This window comes from Gracilinanus agilis, chromosome 4, assembly GCF_016433145.1.
Source record: "Gracilinanus agilis isolate LMUSP501 chromosome 4, AgileGrace, whole genome shotgun sequence".
Classification (NCBI taxonomy): Eukaryota; Metazoa; Chordata; class Mammalia; order Didelphimorphia; family Didelphidae; genus Gracilinanus; species Gracilinanus agilis.
The window spans coordinates 246,018,737-246,036,936 of NC_058133.1; the positions used below are offsets into that span (position 1 = coordinate 246,018,737).

The window sequence follows — 18,200 nt, forward strand, 5'->3', positions numbered from 1 at the left end:
TCTACCTTTCTACTTCTTATTCAGTATTGTTTCGATATACTGCTTTACAATACAGTTTAAAATGTTTAAAAATTGTTAGACCTCCCTCCTTTACATTTTTGTCATGACTCCACTCTCTTCTTACAGAACTTTGTTGGTGATATATAAAAATTCTGATGATTTGTGTGAGTTTATCTTCTATCCTGCTACTTTGCTAAAATTACTGGTAGTTTCACCTGTTTAGTTGAATTTCTAGAATTTACTACATATGCCAACATATCATCTGCAAAAAGAAACAGTTTAATTATCTCTTTGCCCATTCTGATTCTTCAGTTTCTTTTTATTCTCATTGCTATTGCTAGTATTTTTAACACTAAGTTAAATTACATTTAGTGTTAATTGGCATCCTTGTTTCATTTCTGATCTTACTGGGAAGCCTTCTAACCTATCTCCATCAAACATAATACTTGCTTATTGTTTTAAGGAGGTGCTTTGTATCATTTAAAGAAAAGAATCCATTTATTGCTATGATTTGTAGTATTTTAAATAGGAATGAATGTTGTTTGGCTCTTTCTGCATCTACTGATATAAGCATATGTGTTTGTGATTTGTTTTTTTTACTTTTGTTACTAGTAAGATAAATTAGGTTGATAGAATCACTTATATTAATCCATCCTTTCATTCATATATGCCAAATAGGCATAAATCCTATTTGGTCCCACTGTATAATCTTTGTGATATTTTGTAGTCTCTTTACTATTATTTTATTAAGTTTTTTTGCACTCATGTTCATTAATACAATTTTCTATAATTTTCTCTCTCTGTTTTTGCTCTTCCTGGTTTGGATATCAGTACATATTCAGTTCATATTACTCCTCCTTTATCTATTATTTTAAAAAATTTATTTAATATTGGCATTAGTTGATTTTTGAATGTTTGGTATAATTTATTGTAAATCTATGCAAACCTGATGTGTTTTTTTTTAGGAAGTTCAATTTTGGCCTGCTCAATTTCTTTTTCTAAGATATGTTTATTTAGATATTACATTTCCTTCTCTGATAATGTAGGGCAGTGATGGGCAAACTTTTTAAAGAGGGGGCCAAAGGAAAGGAAATGCTTATCTGTCAATCTGTTTCTAAGGCAACTCTTTCAAAGTTTCATTGTATTGTATCCTACTCATTGTATTCGTCAGATTAGGAATAATGTTATGGGGCCAGATAGAACATTTCAGAGGGTCTACATCTGGCAGGCAGGCAGATCTAGAGTAAAAAAACTGGAAACCTTTTGCAAACTTGTAGGTCCTCTCTTTTAGCCAAAATAATCTTTTAATGATTAATAAATTAATAGATACATAATGACTCTCAGTCATTTTCAGACAACACAAAAAGGGACTGATTTTTCTTTGCCAATTTATTTTTTTAAAACCCCTTAGCTTCTCACTTAGAATCAATACTGGGTATTGATCTGAGTGGTAAGGGCTAGGCAACTGGTATTAAGTGACTTAGGGCCATACAGCTAGGAAATGGCCAGATTTGAACCCAGGCTCCCATTTCTGGGCTCAATCCACTGAGCCACTTAGCTGCCAACATGTTTTTAAAGAAAGTATCAGTAATTCTATCACATAGGTGAGTCACTTACATTCATAAAGGCAAACAAAGTGCTTTCCCAATCTAAAAATTTCAATTTTATGTTTCTTTTCTTGTGGGAAAAATTTAGGGAGTTGAAAATTTTAATATGAAGCTAGCTTAGGTGCTCTTTCACATAACCTCAGTGGGGAGAGACTCTCTAATTTCAGGAAGTCTTTAATACTAGAATCTAGCTTTCTTCTTCTATTGCCATTTAAAAAAAGTCTTGGGTGAAAGAGTTCTTCTCTATAATGATTTAAATGGCATTCTTGGATGACATATACATATAAAAAAGGACTCACAAGAGGAAAGAACCTAATTCCTCCTTTCTATCTCTGGGGTCAGTGTCAAAGGAGCTGAATCACAAATGAAGAAATAGGGTCTAATGATTCCAGATAACACGTGGGTGAATGTGTAGATGTGGTTTTCTTCTGTGATGTTGTAAAAGGATACTTCCCCAGCTTCACAGTCCAAGAAGACTCCAATTCCTTTTGGCCGTTTCCTTTGGAAGAGTGGAACTGATGGAGTTGCAAGAACCATGTAGTCATTCCCTTCCAGCAGCCACAGTGCCCAGACTCCATTTTCAGGGGATGGTGTGGTCTCGCCCTTTCGTGAGGCTGTATCCAGGCAAACTCCCAATCCCCATTCTGTCTTATCTTCCATCGTCACTATCCAGTAATGTTTTCCTGAAGTGAAACTCTCCATGCCCAGAACACAGGGCCATGTGTCAAATCTCTCTGAGTTGTTGGGAACTTCCTGCCATACATGTCCATCCCAAATGCTTTGTTGATCCTCAGTAAGGTGAAGGCTGGGGTGAGCTGTGGCAGGATCCAACCTCACATTAACTGTGGAGAAAAATATAGAAGTAATAGGCTGAGATACCTTCTCCCAGAATAGACTGGATCAAACTACAGGATGCAGGGGCAAGAGAAATCAGTCTTTTTATTTCTCCTTTTTTCATCATATAAGAGAAAGTGTAAAAGGTAATGTTTCCTTCACAGGTAACTTGGTACATTCTGGATTTATTGCCTATTGTATTCCTAATTGTCACCCTTTTCCCTCCCCCAAAGGCAGGATGTTACCATGGACCTCTCTACCTTACCCTATCCCTTTAATGATCAGTTCCTTTAATGATCAATAATTACATGTTGCTGTGGAAATATTCTAATTCCCTTCTATGCTCATATTTCTGATTAAAAATGTATAGTACAATTTAATTAATTAAAGCTCATCTAATTTAGAATTTTTCCACAAACCTGTCTGAACTTCAGTTTCCTCATTTGCAAAAATGAGGGATTGATCTAACCTTCAATGGTCCCTTTCAAAGAGGAATCTATGACACTATTATTAATCAAGTGACAAACTGAATTTATCTCTCAAAATGTACTCCATTATACTAATTTCTAATGGATATATAATCATAGTAAGATATTTTGCTTACTTGAATACAATTTGAAAAAATGTATGAATGTAATTTAAATGTATATACATATTATTATACATACATACATATGTAGCACATATCTCATATTCAGAAGTTTAAGTGTTAAGTAACGTTCTGTCATTAATCATCTAGAATCACAATTATTGTTCTGATTGGAGTTCCCAATTCCTTTGAATTTGTTTGTTTTTGCAATATTCTTGTCATTGTTTAAGTTGTTGTTCTTTCAATTCAACAAAAATCCTGTTGAGTTCCTGCTATTAGACTATTTAACTAGCACACATTGATTTGCATAGCAACAATGAAAGTTCTCATTGGACTTATTATTTTTTAGGAACTAATGTTTATTGTTGTTTGGCAAAGCCTTGTTAGAAGACCTTGCAGCTATTTGACTGTACATCACTAGTTTCAGAAAAATTAGTTGGAAAGTAAAAGAATCAGTTGACCAATCAGTTTTTGTGCCTATGCAACACTAAAAACATATAGCTGGCCATCCAACTACATACTCATTTGAATCAGCCAGGTCTGTCAGAACTGTTTAATTTTTAAATTAAAATTTTTAAATCAGTAAAGAAAATCTGTCTTCTCCCCTTCTCCCAAGTTGAGAATAAAATAAAAATAAAAGTTCAATATGTGTTACAAACACATATAGTCAAGCAAAACAGATGTCCCCACTGGCCATGTTGAAAGTGTTATGTATATGAGTATGTGTTGCTATATGCACATGTATGTATATAACAACACGTGTGCAAAAGCATATATATACATAACCATATGCACATGGTATATATGCATATATTCAAGTGTATGCAAATAAAACATATGCATATGTGAATGTAATATATGCATATTATCATGAATATTTCATGTTCTGCAATTTAAGTCTTGTAACTATCTGGAGATGGGTAATATGTTTCATCATTAGTAATCTGGAATTGGGAGTGGTCCTTACTCTGATCAGTCTCTAAGTCTTTCAGATTTTCTTGCTTTTATAATATTATTGTCATTGTATAAATTGTCCTCCTGGTTCTTTTTCACCACATTCTGTATCAGTTCATCTATTTTCTCAGGTTTCTCTGAAAATATCTTCACCATTTCTCTTAGTTTGATAGCATTCTACCATGTTTTTATACCATAATTTGTTCGTCATTCGCCAGTTCATGGGCAACCCCTCAGATTCCCATTCCTTGCCATTTCCCAAAGATCTATGAATATTTTTTATATCCTTAGTTAGAATCTGTTTTAATCTATGCCCCCTTTAATTCCTTTTTCTCCTCTTTTCCTATTCACCTGTTAAAGGAGAGTGACCATTACACTGGAAATGACAGAACGAAAATGAACAGGGAATTTGTATCCAATAAAAGTAGGGAGATGATTAGAAATAATCTAGTTGCTCTTGACAAATTTAAGTAACCTGGCCCAGATGAACCACAACTCCAAATGCTAAAAGAATGGACAGATATTATTGCTCAGCCATTGTCACATAATTGAAAACTGGGAGAGGTACCACATGCTTTGGGAAGGGTAAATGTTCTTTCAGTTTTCAAAGAAATAAAAAGAATAAAGCATGCAAATTCTAAGTCTATGAACTTAGTTTCAATTCCTGGGTAAAATCTAGAGCACATCATTAATGAGATGGCTGGCAAACTTCTAGAAAGGGAAATGGTAATGCCAATTAAAAATGTCAATTAAAAACAAGTCATGCCCAACTAACCTCATTTTTGTTTTTGAGAGAATTCCTAAATTAATAATGAGGATGCTGAGGATATAGGTTTTTTAGATTTTAATAAAGCTTTTGATTAACTATCAAAATATTCTTATGGATTTAGAACTTGTTGATTGGCTGGACTTAAAATGTAGATGTTAATAGTTTAATGCCAGTGTAGCAAATGTAAATGCCATATAAACGACATGCTTGTCAAATTTACAGTTAACACAAATCTGGGAGGAACAGGCAACTTTGGATCCAAATGTATATCAGTAGTTGAATCCAAGTAGATGAAATTCCAATGAGTTAAATGAGTCTAGAGGTCCATGAACTTAGAAAAAGGGGTCCATGAGTCTATAAAACCAACTTCATGAATATAATATGGGTATCCATATATTCTATGGTTATAGTCTATAAATATATATTCTATATATTCCATAATATATATGTTATATATTATATGTATTATATAGATATGTTCTATAAAAGATCTGAGGTTATTCATGGAGTAAAAAAATCAATATAACCATCAGTGTGGTGTGGGAGCCATAAATGCAAATGCAAACTTGGACTGCTAACTTCTAGGAATAATGTGAGGCTAATAGTCCCACTGTATTCTCAGACCTGGAGTAGCATCCATAAGAGTATAGCTAGAATGGTACAAGATCTTGAGTCCATATTATATGAGGGTCAGTTGAAGGAACTAATGTTTAGCTTGGAGAAGATATGTTTATGGATAACAAGACAGCTATCTTATGTATCTGAATGGAGTCTTTTGTGGAAGAGGGATTAGACTTATTCTGTGTGTTCACAGAGAACAACAGCAAGAGCAACTGCTGGAGTTACTTGATATGAAAAATGTATTGATAGTTAGAGCTATTCCAAGTGCTTAGAGAAGTGGTGGGTTCCCCTTCCTGTTTTTAAAGCAGAAGTGAGATTATTATTGAGCATACCATAGTCTTTATTCTTTTCATATAACTTCTGTACAAAATGGTTATTGAGGTTCCTTTCAACCATCAAATTGTTTGATTGTGTGAAAAAGCAGTAAACAGAGGAAACTGGAATATTTGGGATCTCTGCCGCTACCTAAATGACATCAGTCAAGATGTATCCTACCCTAGTTTTAGTTTCCTTATACAAGGCAGTTAGATTAGATGATTTCTAGGATTATTCTCATCTCTGAATCAACGAACTTCCATTATTATGTCTTTTTACATATCATTTGGATAATTCAAACAATCATTAGACAAAGAATTATAGAGGTAGAGGTAGAGTGATCATTTAGTGATCATTTATCTGTGCCACATATTTTCCAAATGAGATAAAAAAGGTTATAAGATATTTTAAAAGTCAGATGAAATGCCCAGAGTTATATAGTTATTTAGCAATATAGCTATTCCACAGAACCAGTCTCCTGACTCAAGTCCAATATAATTTCCACTACAACATACTGATTTGGCTATTTTTTCTTTTTCTCTACCTGTTGTAAAGTTTTGGGGTTCCCATTGGTATATCCTTAGTACCATTACAAGTCTTTTTTTTATTATATTCTATAGTTCTAAATAATGTGTAATAATTTTACAATATGAGATTTGACTATGCAAAATGCCATGCAAATGATAAGCAAACTTGGATGATTTCAAATTCCAAGGCCATCTACCCTCACAAAGTACAAACTATAATATACCTTGGAACCTCTTGAGCATCATCATCATTCCAGGGACGACACACACTGTCTTCAGGTTCATTGAAATGAGTTCTGGCTGCTGAAATGTTACCTTCTCACTCCTAAAATAAAATTTTTTTAAAGTAAAGTTTCTCAAGACTCATTTGACTTTTTGCAGATCAGTACAATCCCCTCTCCTATCTTCTTGCTATATCTTTCCAGATATATCCATATAAAATTAACCTTTATGTAGTCTGAACAAAAGTAGAAAATGGACTTACCTTCTCAAGACGTCTTTAATATTCTGGAGAGGAAAGGAAGACAAAGGATAGTGAGAGGAAAACCCATCAAGTGTGTTGCAGCAAAGAGAGATATCTAAATAGTTTTCAAAATTTCTTGAAAAATGAGAACCTGATGCATGGGAACAAGGGAAGCTATAAAAAGTTTTTTTTGTAAATGTTTTTATACAAGAAATGGTCCAATTTCTTATTCTCCCCTGGCTTTCCATGATCTGTGAGCTAATTCCACGACACTGGTATAGGGTTAGCCTTTCTCTAGTCAAAAGTTCATGCATGGACAGTTGGGTAGCTCAGAGGCTTGATCCAGCCCTGGAGCTGGGAGATCCTAGGTTCAAATCTGGCCTCAGTCACTTCCTAGCTGTGTGATCCTGGGCAAGTCACTTTACCGCCCCCCCCCCCCCCATTGCCTAGCCCTCACTGATCTTCTGCCTTAGAATGAATACATAGTATTGATTATAAGTTGGAAGGTAAGGGTTTAAAAAAAAAGTTCAGACAAATTGCTATGGTTCTATTTTATTTTATTTTATTTTAAACCCTTAACTTCTGTGTATTGACTCCTAGGTGGAAGAGTGGTAAGGGTGGGCAATGGGGGTGAAGTGACTTGCCCAGGGTCACACAGCTGGGAAGTGTTTGAGGCCGGATTTGAACCTAGGACCTCCTGTCTCTAGGCCTGACTCTCAATCCACTGAACCACCCAGCTGCCCCAAAATTGCTATGGTTCTAGATCAGTAAAAACAGCTTCTATTAAGCGGTCTTTAGAAAAAGGCTTCCTAAGGGACACAACTATTTAATCAGGGAACATCAGAGATCTTGCCTAGGTCATGCTATTAATAAATATGCATAGATCAGATAATACCAGTTTTCTGTTCAACAATTTCAGTGGGTCTACATGGTTTGTGAATTAAATGGAAATTCTCTAACCTGGCACTTAAAGCCTTTCATTCAACTTTCTAACCTCATTTGACACTACTTTTCATACACTCTGTATTTTGGTGAAAGTAGAATAAACTACTTCACCATTCGGTTCTCTCCTGAATCTATTGATTCACATAGTCAAACCCCCCAGGCTTACATTTTCAGTACATTTCTACTCATTGAAATCTTTTCTTTCCTTCAAGGCTCAATCCCTCTGTCATATCATATGCCATTTTACAAACATGCTAGTATTAGCCCCATTTGACAGCTGAAGAAAGCGAGGCACATACACACATATAAGTCACATAACTTTGTTGTTTTTCAGTCACCTCTGACTCTTCATGACCTCATTTAGGGTTTTCTTAGAAAAGATATTAGAGTGGTTTTCCGTTTCCTTCTTCATTTCATTTTACAGAGGAACTGAAGAAAATAGGGTTAAGTAACTTGTCCAAGATCATACAGGTAGTAAGTTTCTGAAGACATATCTTAACTCGGGTCTTTTCTCAGGTCTAATGTTCACATAGCTAGTATATGTCAAAACTAGATCCCAAACTCAGGTCTTCAGACTTAATGTAGTGTTCTTTTATCAGATTCTTTGAATTTTGAAGCCATAGGAAAGAACAGATGTTATGACATCTGTTAATCTCTAATAGTACATTTAATTTATAAGATCTTTCTTCAATCTAAATTTACTCTTGACTCATTTATTAAAGCCATTTTTTGTGAGTCTTTTATAGGCTTTTATGGGCTTTTAAGTCAGTTTGTCTTTAAAATGTACACAATCCCCTTTTATGGGGTTTCTCCATTGAAATATTCAAATCAGTTCAAAACTGATAGCTTATAGCTGTGTCCTTTATTTTTTCACATTTGCTCCTCCCATTTTTATTAATGTTATGATTGACAGTTGATATTCTCTGATTATATCAAAAGAACATGCCAGTCAGTAGAGGTAGTCCCCAAATGAATTAAGTTGGAGGGGCTTTCTAACATGAATATGGGCAATAGAACTTTTATTCAAGGATATCCTTTTGGAATTAAGTTTGCTATTATCAGGGAGGTGACAAAAGTCAATAGACATTTTATCACTTCTAAGAGGCAGAGTTGAGAAGGCAACTAGAATTATGTGAATTGGTTTAACCAGAAGTAATTCTTGCTTTTTTGGCATTTTGGAATTCTTGATTTTTGACCACTAAGTATCAATTTAAATCTTGATAGGAATGATTTTGTGCCAAATGCAATTAATATCATTGCTAAAGACTGTATTTACATTAAGCAGAAATAATTTATGACATAGGTATGTTATTTAGCTAAGCATACCACTTTAGCTTATATAATCATGCCTTTCATTAAGTAACTCTTTCTAAAGCAAAAATGTTGTTTTGTGGGTCAGCTTTACAGTGATGCTAAGACCAAAGGCAAAGAAAGTATCTCAAGATTTCTGACTCCCTGACTTATTTGGGGCTACAGAAGACTTGTGACAGTGGGCAGGTTTCCTCTTTTAGGAGGAAACTAACACTCTCCAGTCAGCTAAAAGTGATCTCTCTCAATAAATTTTCTTTGAGATCAGTTTCTTCTTTGTCTCTCTAATATTCTTACTTGAATTAAACTTATCTCTCCATATTCATTCAATTCAACTCTAGAAGCTTTTCCTTAACATGAATACAATAAGGTTCTTGGAATAAAATGGTAAAAATGAAATATTTCTTGCCCTCAATTTTTTTACATTCTCGTTGGGGACAATATACACAAAGATAATCAAATACAAAATAGAGACAAAGAAAATTAAAAGTAGTCTTTTTGGAAAGTGAGAACACTAGCAACTGAGGGCATCAGAAAATGCTTCTCGAGGGAGCCCTGAGTTAGAGATTAAAAGAGAAAAAGGTGAAGAGAGAAAACATTCCAGATTTAGGGGAAGCTTGTTCAAAGGCAGAGAGATAAGAATTAAAACATTATATGTGGAGAACAGAAAGTGAACCTGTTTGACAAGATTAAAGACTGTAAAAGAAAGCATAGTATGTGATACATCTGGAGAATTAGTCTAAAATCAGATTGTTAAAGGCATTAAATATCTAACAAAAGTTTGCATTTTTTCCTACAGACAATAAGAAGCCACTAAAATTTCTTGAGTAAAAGAGTGATATGATTGGATCTGACCTTTAATAATAACAATTTTGTACAAGAGTGATCATTTAAAGTCACAATCCCCAATCATATACCAATTGATGATACATATATAACCCAGTGGAATTGCTTGTCAGCTCCAGGAGGGGGAGGGAAAGAACTTGAATCATATAACCATGCAAAAAATATTCTAAATTAATTAATTAATTAGAAAATAAAAATAAATTTTTAAAAATTCAAAAAGTTAAAAAGTTTTAAAAAAGAATAACAATTTTGAAGCTATAGACAATGAGTTGGATAGAGGAGAGACTGTGTGCAGGTAGGTCAATTAGGAGGCTACTGAAATAGTCCAGAAAAGGTGATAAGAATATTAATTCATAAGGTGTCTGTTTGAGTCAAAAGGGGAAAGATACAAGAGATGCTTGGATCTCTTGTACAAGAAGTAGAGTATATAACACATGATACCCTAATTTAATATGGAAGATGAGAACTGAGGAGCCGAAGTTGACTTTGTGTTTGCTCCTAGAAGAAAGGTGGATATATAAATTTGGGAGTCTTCTGCACAGATATGATAATTGGACCTATGAGTTCATTTAGTGAGATAATATATAGAAGAGAATTCAGGACAGAATCATTAAGGATGCTCATAAATGAACTTGGGATGCATATGACTATCAAGAAAAAGAGACTGAGAAAATTTCAGTGGTCAGACATATATAGTAGAGACCAACATTGCTGTTATGAAAATCCAAGAAAGAAAAATGCTTATCATGACCAGAGTTAAACATCTCAAAGAGATCAAGAAAAACAAAGCTTAAGAAAATGCCACTGGATTTAGCAATTAAATGATTTCTGCAAAACAATAAAGAATTAATATTTCAAAATTACAAAGAAAATATTTATCCTCAAAGGAGAGATATAAAAATACCTATCTTTAATCTTTCTTAGAGTTGCCCACAGTTATGTATTTTCAGTTTTTTTGTATATTGATTCTTTTTGCATTTTTTTCTTTTCAAAATAATTTTTTGTTATATGGGATGGTTCTTTGGGAAAGACTAAAAAGGCAATGTTGGAAGGAATTTAGGTGATATAAAAACAAAAGATATCAAAAACCTATTTTGAGAGAAATAAACACCTTTACTCTTGGAGGAAGCTATTTCAATTAAGTAGTAGTCAGAAGCCAGATTGCAAAGAGTTGTAAATGAGATACAAGATAATAGAGTCAAGGAATTTAGAAAGCTTTTTTTTTTCTCTCCTAGGAGACTGGATATTGGATGATAGTTTGAGAAGTTCAAGTGAAAGTTGTTTTTTGTTTGTTTGTTTGTTTGTTTGTTTGTTTGTTTGTTTTAAGGAATGGATGAGATCAGGTGGTTTATAGGCAACAGAGAGAGAGTGGCATTGGATAAAGAAAAAAAAATAGAAATAGATAAGAGTGCAAATGCCCTGGAGATTATGGGTAGGGATGGGATGAAAAGTACAAGTGGAAGTAGGCATTGGTAAGGAAAAGGACTACCTCTCTCTCAGGGATCAGAGTAAATGAAGAAATAATAGGAGATGAAGTAAAAAGGATTTGAATTGGAGAGAAGAGTGCTCACATAGTCTCAATTTTCTTGATAAAGTATGAAATGAAATCCCAAGGTTAAACATGTATGACTAGCAATATTGAAATAAAAAGGATTCTCACATCTCAGAGGAAAGATAATGAATTTTTAATGAATTTCTGGAATTTAAGGTATTGGTGGAAAGACAAGGAAGAGAAATCTTCATCTGCACAAAGGTGATTATTGAAACCCTATGAATGAATAAGTAGAAGGTGTAGAGAAAGAAGACAGGCAATGAAAGTATCTTGGGAAACGTAGATATAAAGTAGTGTTTTTGAGAAGAGGGCAAGAAAATATTAAATCAGACAAGGAATAACATAGTAGGAGAGTTAGGAGAATAGAAAAAAAGTGATATTTTTGAAGCCTAAAGAAGAGGTTAGTTAATAGGGTCAAAAGATAGTTCAAGGAAGACAAAGATAGAAAATAATCCTCACATGCTAATGGTAGCTAAAGTTTCCTAACAACGCCAGCTCTTTGGTGCAAAGCAGATCAATTGTCAGGCATAATAATGGGGGAGGTTAGTGAGATCATGGTGACAGACTGGTCTACCTAAGATTATATCACTGCTACTACTAATTGTGTTGTCATGGTGACATGCCCATCACCCCTTAATTATGTGCCAAGTATTGAGATTTAGGAATGTTTATAGTGGATTGGAAAATAACCTCTGACCCGTGTTCCCTTCCCCTTTGTTCTTTTAAGTTAGGACTGTGCCCTCTGCTGTAATTACTTCATTTCTATTTCTTCTTTGCTCCATATCTTATTTACCCATCCAGATCACAAGCTCCATGAAGTTGGAAACTATGGCCTTCTCTCTATGCCTCTCAACACAAGTATCTACTGAAAATATTCTAAACCAGTATGGAAAAAAAAAGTAGGCTTAAGTTATAGCATAAAACAAAAGAAAACAAAACAAAACAGTCTAGTCATGAAGAAGAATTTCCTTAGATCAAAGACTGCTAACAGAGGAATGGTTAGTGAGATCCTGTGATAGAGTGTATTTATCTGATATAAAATGGAGATCATTGCTATCTGGGCATGATGTTTTAATAGATAGTTTAGTATAGTAGGAATGTCACTGAACATGTAGCCAGTATGCCTGATTTCTAGTCCTGGCTCTGCTCTTAACTGACTGAGTGACCCCAGATGAGATATTTTTTTTTCTTCTGGATCCCAATTTCTTCAACTAGAAAATGAGAGAATTATTGAATGAAAATCCCTTCCATGTTTAGAATCTCCCAATATATTTTACTCATTGATCTAGGGTCAGTCTTTTAAGTGTGCATTTTAAGAACTACAACTTTTTCATGAGTTTGGGGGAGTAAAATATAACTAACACTTTACAGGAAATAGATGATATGATATTTCTTTGTCCCATTTAACTCTAGGATTCATTATTCATGATTCTCTCTTCTCTTTTCCTCTCTAACTCTTTCTAGGATTCACCTCTTGTAGATCCCAAGCTGTGCACTGACTACATTCTTCCAGATCCATAGTTAAATTCCTTAGGGTCCTGCTCTGCTGAGCTAGTTTGGCTTTGCTCTCCTTCAGTTTTTGTAGAGTTGCTCTCTTCTCTTCTTCAAGTCTACGCAGCTGCTGTTGCTCCTCCTGAACCAGAAATCCACGCTGTTTTTGAAACTCCAACATGAATCGCTGTCTCCATAGCTCCACCTTTTCCTGTAGGGACAAAATTGATAGAGGGTAAGCAATTACTGTGCGTTAGTGGATATAAACAATAATGGATGTACTCCAAATAGAACTACACAGATAAAAAGAAGAGCCCAACTTAATTGAGAGGAGAGATTAAAGGAGCTAGACATTGTCAATTTGTGTAAGAAAAGGCTATTTTATGGCATCATTTCAGTTTTTGAAACAAGGTGTAATTATCATATGTTCTCAATTTGTAATGAAAGAACAAGAAAAGAAGAATACAAACTCTAGCATGAGGACAAGAATTTTCTGAGTTAAAATCATTGATAAGTGAAGAGGAGATTAAGAATGGATATCTTTAAGAAGCAAAGAAAGTTGAATATTATTCACATGTGATTGGATAAAATATCCAAGGGACCAAAAAATGACTAATCTGCCTTTTTGCTATCCCGTCTGCTCATATTTTCACATTCAAAATTAAAAATATTTTCACTATGATGAAACAGGCATTTAGCAGCATTCATGCATTTTATGATGACCTTCTTTTGAGGAGGATTCTGGATTGGGTAGTTAGTGTCTCTGTAACATTGGACAAGTCATTTAATCTCTCTGGACCTCATATTCATCAGACCACATACTCTGGACTGGAAGGGATTTCAGAGATCATCTTTTTCAAACTCCTAATTTTTATTGATAAAGAAACCAACACCAAGAAGTTAAATGACTTTCTTGGTGTTATGCAAAAAAGTAGCAAGGGCAGGATTAAACCCAGTTTCTTTGACTCCAAAATTCTTGCTCTTTTCACTACGCCAAGATGAATCACATTAAATTCAACAGCTCAGCTTTAATTAAACACTCAGCATGTGCCAAGTATTATGCCAGGCTATGGGAAACAAAGATATTAAATGAAATACTCTCTGTCTTCTAAAATGGATTGACTGTAGATCATGTCATCCTGATAGGTCTTTAAAATTCCTGCTCACACTTTCAAAAAGATTCTCTGAGATGGAATCAAATGTAGAATTTCTCTCTTACCTTCCAAATGACTATTTTCTTTCCCACATTGGCTTCATGATTCAACACTTCTTCCATCTCCTGTTTCACATGTTCCAAAGCCAATTGGACTTTTACCTGTAGCAGAAAATCAGCTGGTGGTTCACCTAGAAATGTCCAGGGATCATGTTGAAACTCTAAGTTAGGAAGTGGTTCCAAAGCATAACCCTTAATCCTCTGAGGAATACTGGAGGGCTTGAAAGGGGTGCATGAATGCCAATCATAAATATGTCAATCATAAATAAGCAAATACATCTTCTGTATGGGAAAGCATCAATTGTTTAGGAAAGTATCAAATCCCTACTTTATGCCAAATAATGCTCTTAGTGCTGGGAATACAAGTAAAGCCAAAAGATAGTCTCTGACCTTGAGCTTACAATGTGATAGGAGAGACAATTTGCAAATATCTATGTACACACAAATTCTATACAGGATAGGAAACATTCAATAGAGTAAATGGCACTAGAATTAGAATTAAGAGAGATTGGGAAAGGCTTGTTCTAGAAAATGGGATTATAGCTGGAATTTGAAGGAAGCCAGGGAATCCAGAGTTGGAGATGAGGAGGGAGAGTATTCCATTCATGGGGGACAGCAGGGAAGTTGCTCAGAACTTGCTTCAAAATAAATTTCAAACTTTAAGGAAAATGAATTTGCTTCTTATTCTTGACTACTCTATATATTTGCCATGATCATCTCTGTAATGAAACACAGGACATTAAAATTCTTGCTCACACCTTCAAAAAGACTCTTTGAGATGGATTCATGCATAGAATTTCTCTCTCGCTTTCCAAATGACTATTTTCTTTCCCACATTGGTTTCATGGTTCAACACTTCTATCTCATATTTTATATGTTCCAAAGTCAACTGGATCTTTATCTATAGATTCTCTTTAAGGAGTAATCAGTAAGTTTCTAGGAAACTAGATCCCAAAGCAGAAATTAAGGGAACTTTCACCACTTTGGTTTCTTTCGTAATCCCTTTTATCAAATATTAAAAGTGAAGACTATTCCATAAGACGCTTGATCAAAAAGAGAAAGAAAAGGAAGGTTCTGGGTTCCAGGTTAAGATGGCCGCAGAGTAAAAAGCAGCTCTTAACCTCTCCTGACCGAAACATACAAGGCTCCTCAAGGGAACATAAAAATAAGTCCAGACGAATGGAGGAACCCCACAACAGGGTGCAGCGTGGAAGGTATGTGGAATCGGGACATTTCCATGCTATATAGGGGTGAGCTCACTAAATTGTGGGCTGAGCAACCACCCCACCCCCATCCCCTCCACACACACCACCTATAATGCCGAAGCCAGCTAAAAAGAAATAGAGCAAGTTTGGGGCACCCATAGAGTCATTGGCAGCTCCAGGGCCTGTTCCTGAGAGCAGCAAGATTTGGGACCACAAAAAGCCAAAGAAAGCACACGAACTCTGAGCGCGGGAGCAGAGCACAGGTGCGGCAGAGGCGTGGGTGGAGGCAGACACAGCCACAAGCTAAAGCTCTGAAACCCTGAGTGGGGAACCAGCGTAGATGGGTATACGACTGTGGAAGCAGCTCCCTGAGACATGTAAAGGAACCTCCTGCAGAGGATCAAGCAAGGGGGTCCACCAGGGGGCTTGACCTTGGAAAAAACCAGAACTCAGACCTCAGAAGCCAAAAGACTGCCAACAGACCCCGAGCGTGAGAATAAAGCTGAGACGCTGCTGGGCTAATGATGGCTACCCAGACTCAGGAAGTTCAGAAGAGAAAGATAAACAACAAGAAAAATAAGTCTTTAATACTTGACAACTTTTACACAGAGAAAATCCAGACAACCGAGCAAACAAGGAAAACGGGTCACAAGCTATGGAAGAGTTCAAAACTGAGATTCTGAGGAAGATGGAAGAGATCTGGCAAGAAAATAACAGTTTAAAAGGTAGAATCGTGCAATTGAAAAGTGAGGCTCAGAAATCAAATGAACTGATAGGCAAATTGAACACCAGAAATGACCAGATTGAAAAGATCATAGCTGAAAACGAAAAGTTTAGAGCCGAAAACCAGTCCCTAAACGCTAGAATTGAGCAATTAGAAGCTAATGATCTCTCAAGACAACAAGAACAAATAAAACAAAGTCAAAAGACTGAAAAAATAGAAGGAAATATGAAATATCTCAATGAGAGAGTGACAGACCAAGAAAACCGGTCTAAAAGAGACAATTTGAGAATAATTGGTCTTCCAGAAAAACCAGAAATTAATAGAAACCTGGACTCCGTATTAAAAGAAATTATTCAGCAAAATTGCCCTGAAGTCCTACAACAAGAGGGCAATATAGACATTGAAAGGATTCATAGAACACCCACTACATTCCATCCAGATAAGAAAACAGCCAGAAATATAATTGCCAAATTCAAGAGCTTTCAAGCAAAAGAAAAAATCTTACAGGAAGCCAGAAAGAGACAATTCAAATATCAAGGAATACCAATCAGGATCACACAGGATCTGGCAGCCTCCATGCTAAAAGACCGTAAGGCCTGGAATACGATATTCAGAAAGGCAAGAGAGCTGGGTCTGCAACCACGGATCAACTACCCATCAAAATTGACTATATATTTCCAGGGGAAAGTATGGGCATTCAAAAAAATTGAAGAATTCCAAGTATTTGCACAGAAAAGACCAGGGCTAAATGGAAAGTTTGATATCCAACCACAAAAATCGAGAGAAACATGAAAAGGTAAATAAGAAACAGAGGGGAAAGAAAGAAAACTTATAATTTTTAAATTTGCCTTTTTAAGGGCTTTAGTAAGATCTAATTATCTGTATTCCTATGTAGAGAAATGTTATGTATAATTCTCTGTAGTGAACTCTATTCACTATTATAGTATTCAATATTATAGTAATCAGAAGAATAATTCACAGGGTGAAGGTGGAACACTAAATAATCTAAGATGACATGGGGGGTGGGAAAGAGGGGGTGAATAGCAGGGGACACCAAGAGAAACTTGAGTGAATAAGAAAAATAGGATACTCTATTACACACAAAGAGGGCATGGGAAGGAGAGGGGACAAATACTATTATAAGAAGGAGAGGAAGAGAGCATTAAGAGGTAATATTTAAAACTTACTCTCAGTGTAATCAACCTGGAGAGGGAAGAGTAGCTATACTATCCATTGGGACATAAAACTCTTATCTAACCCTTCTGAGAAAGTCAGAAGGGATAAACCAAGGGAAACAGGGGAGTGGGGAAGTCAAAAAAAGGGAGGGGAGGGGCAGCTGGGTAGCTCAGTGGATTGAGAGCCAGGCCTAGAGACGGGAGGTCCTAGGTTCAAATCCGGCCTCAGCCACTTCCCAGCTGTGTGACCCTGGGCAAGTCACTTAACCCCCATTGCCTACCCTTACCACTCTTCCACCAATAAGTCAATACACAGAAGTTAAGGGTTTAAAAATAAAAATTAAAAAAAAAAAGGGAGGGGAGAAGAAGGGGGAGGGAATTCATAAGGCCTTTAAAAACAAAAAGGGAGGGGAAATAAGGGAGGGGGTAGAAAGGGAAGTTAATCAAGGGAGGGGATAAGGGATAGTGGCTTAATAGCAAACCACTGGTTTAAAAGGAAACAGTATAAGAAAAAGGGGATAGGAATAAGGGAGGATATGAAAATGTCAGCAAATGCAGAACTGATGATTATAACTCTGAATTCGAATGGGATGAACTCGCCCATAAAACGGAAGCAAATAGCAGAGTGGATTAGAAACCAAAATCCTACCATATGTTGTCTACAAGAAACACATATGAGGCGGGTGGACATACACAAGTTTAAGGTTCAGGGCTTGAGCAAAATCTTTTGGGCATCAAATGAAAAAAAGAAGGCAAGAGTGGCTATTATGATTTCTGACAAAGCCAAAGTAAAAATAGATATGATTAAAAAAGACAGGGAAGGTCATTACATCTTGATTAAAGGCAGTATAAACAATGAGGAAATAACACTGCTCAATATATATGCACCAAGTGGCATAGCATCCAAATTCATAAAGGAGAAACTGTCAGATCTCAAGAAGGAAATAGATAGTAAAACCATACTAATGGGAGATCTAAATATTCCTCTTTCAGATCTAGATAAATCAAACCAAATAATAAATAAGAAAGAGGTAAGAGAGGTGAATGAAGTCCTAGAAAAAT

General features: G+C 35.5%; 1 protein-coding gene across 1 annotated transcript in view; it reads right to left on the bottom strand.

Moving 5' to 3' along the window:
- Nucleotides 1-1,919: 1,919 nt before the first annotated feature.
- The window catches only part of TRIM58 (tripartite motif containing 58), a 21,345-nt gene continuing 5,064 nt past the window's right edge, over nt 1,920-18,200 (bottom strand). Inside the window, exons 2-6 of the mRNA XM_044674566.1 lie at nt 14,041-14,136; nt 12,802-13,032; nt 6,701-6,723; nt 6,441-6,541; nt 1,920-2,449 (exon numbers count right to left, since the gene is read on the bottom strand). Coding sequence (XP_044530501.1) covers nt 1,920-2,449; nt 6,441-6,541; nt 6,701-6,723; nt 12,802-13,032; nt 14,041-14,136 — 981 coding nt within the window. The remainder of the gene's footprint in view (nt 2,450-6,440; nt 6,542-6,700; nt 6,724-12,801; nt 13,033-14,040; nt 14,137-18,200) is intronic.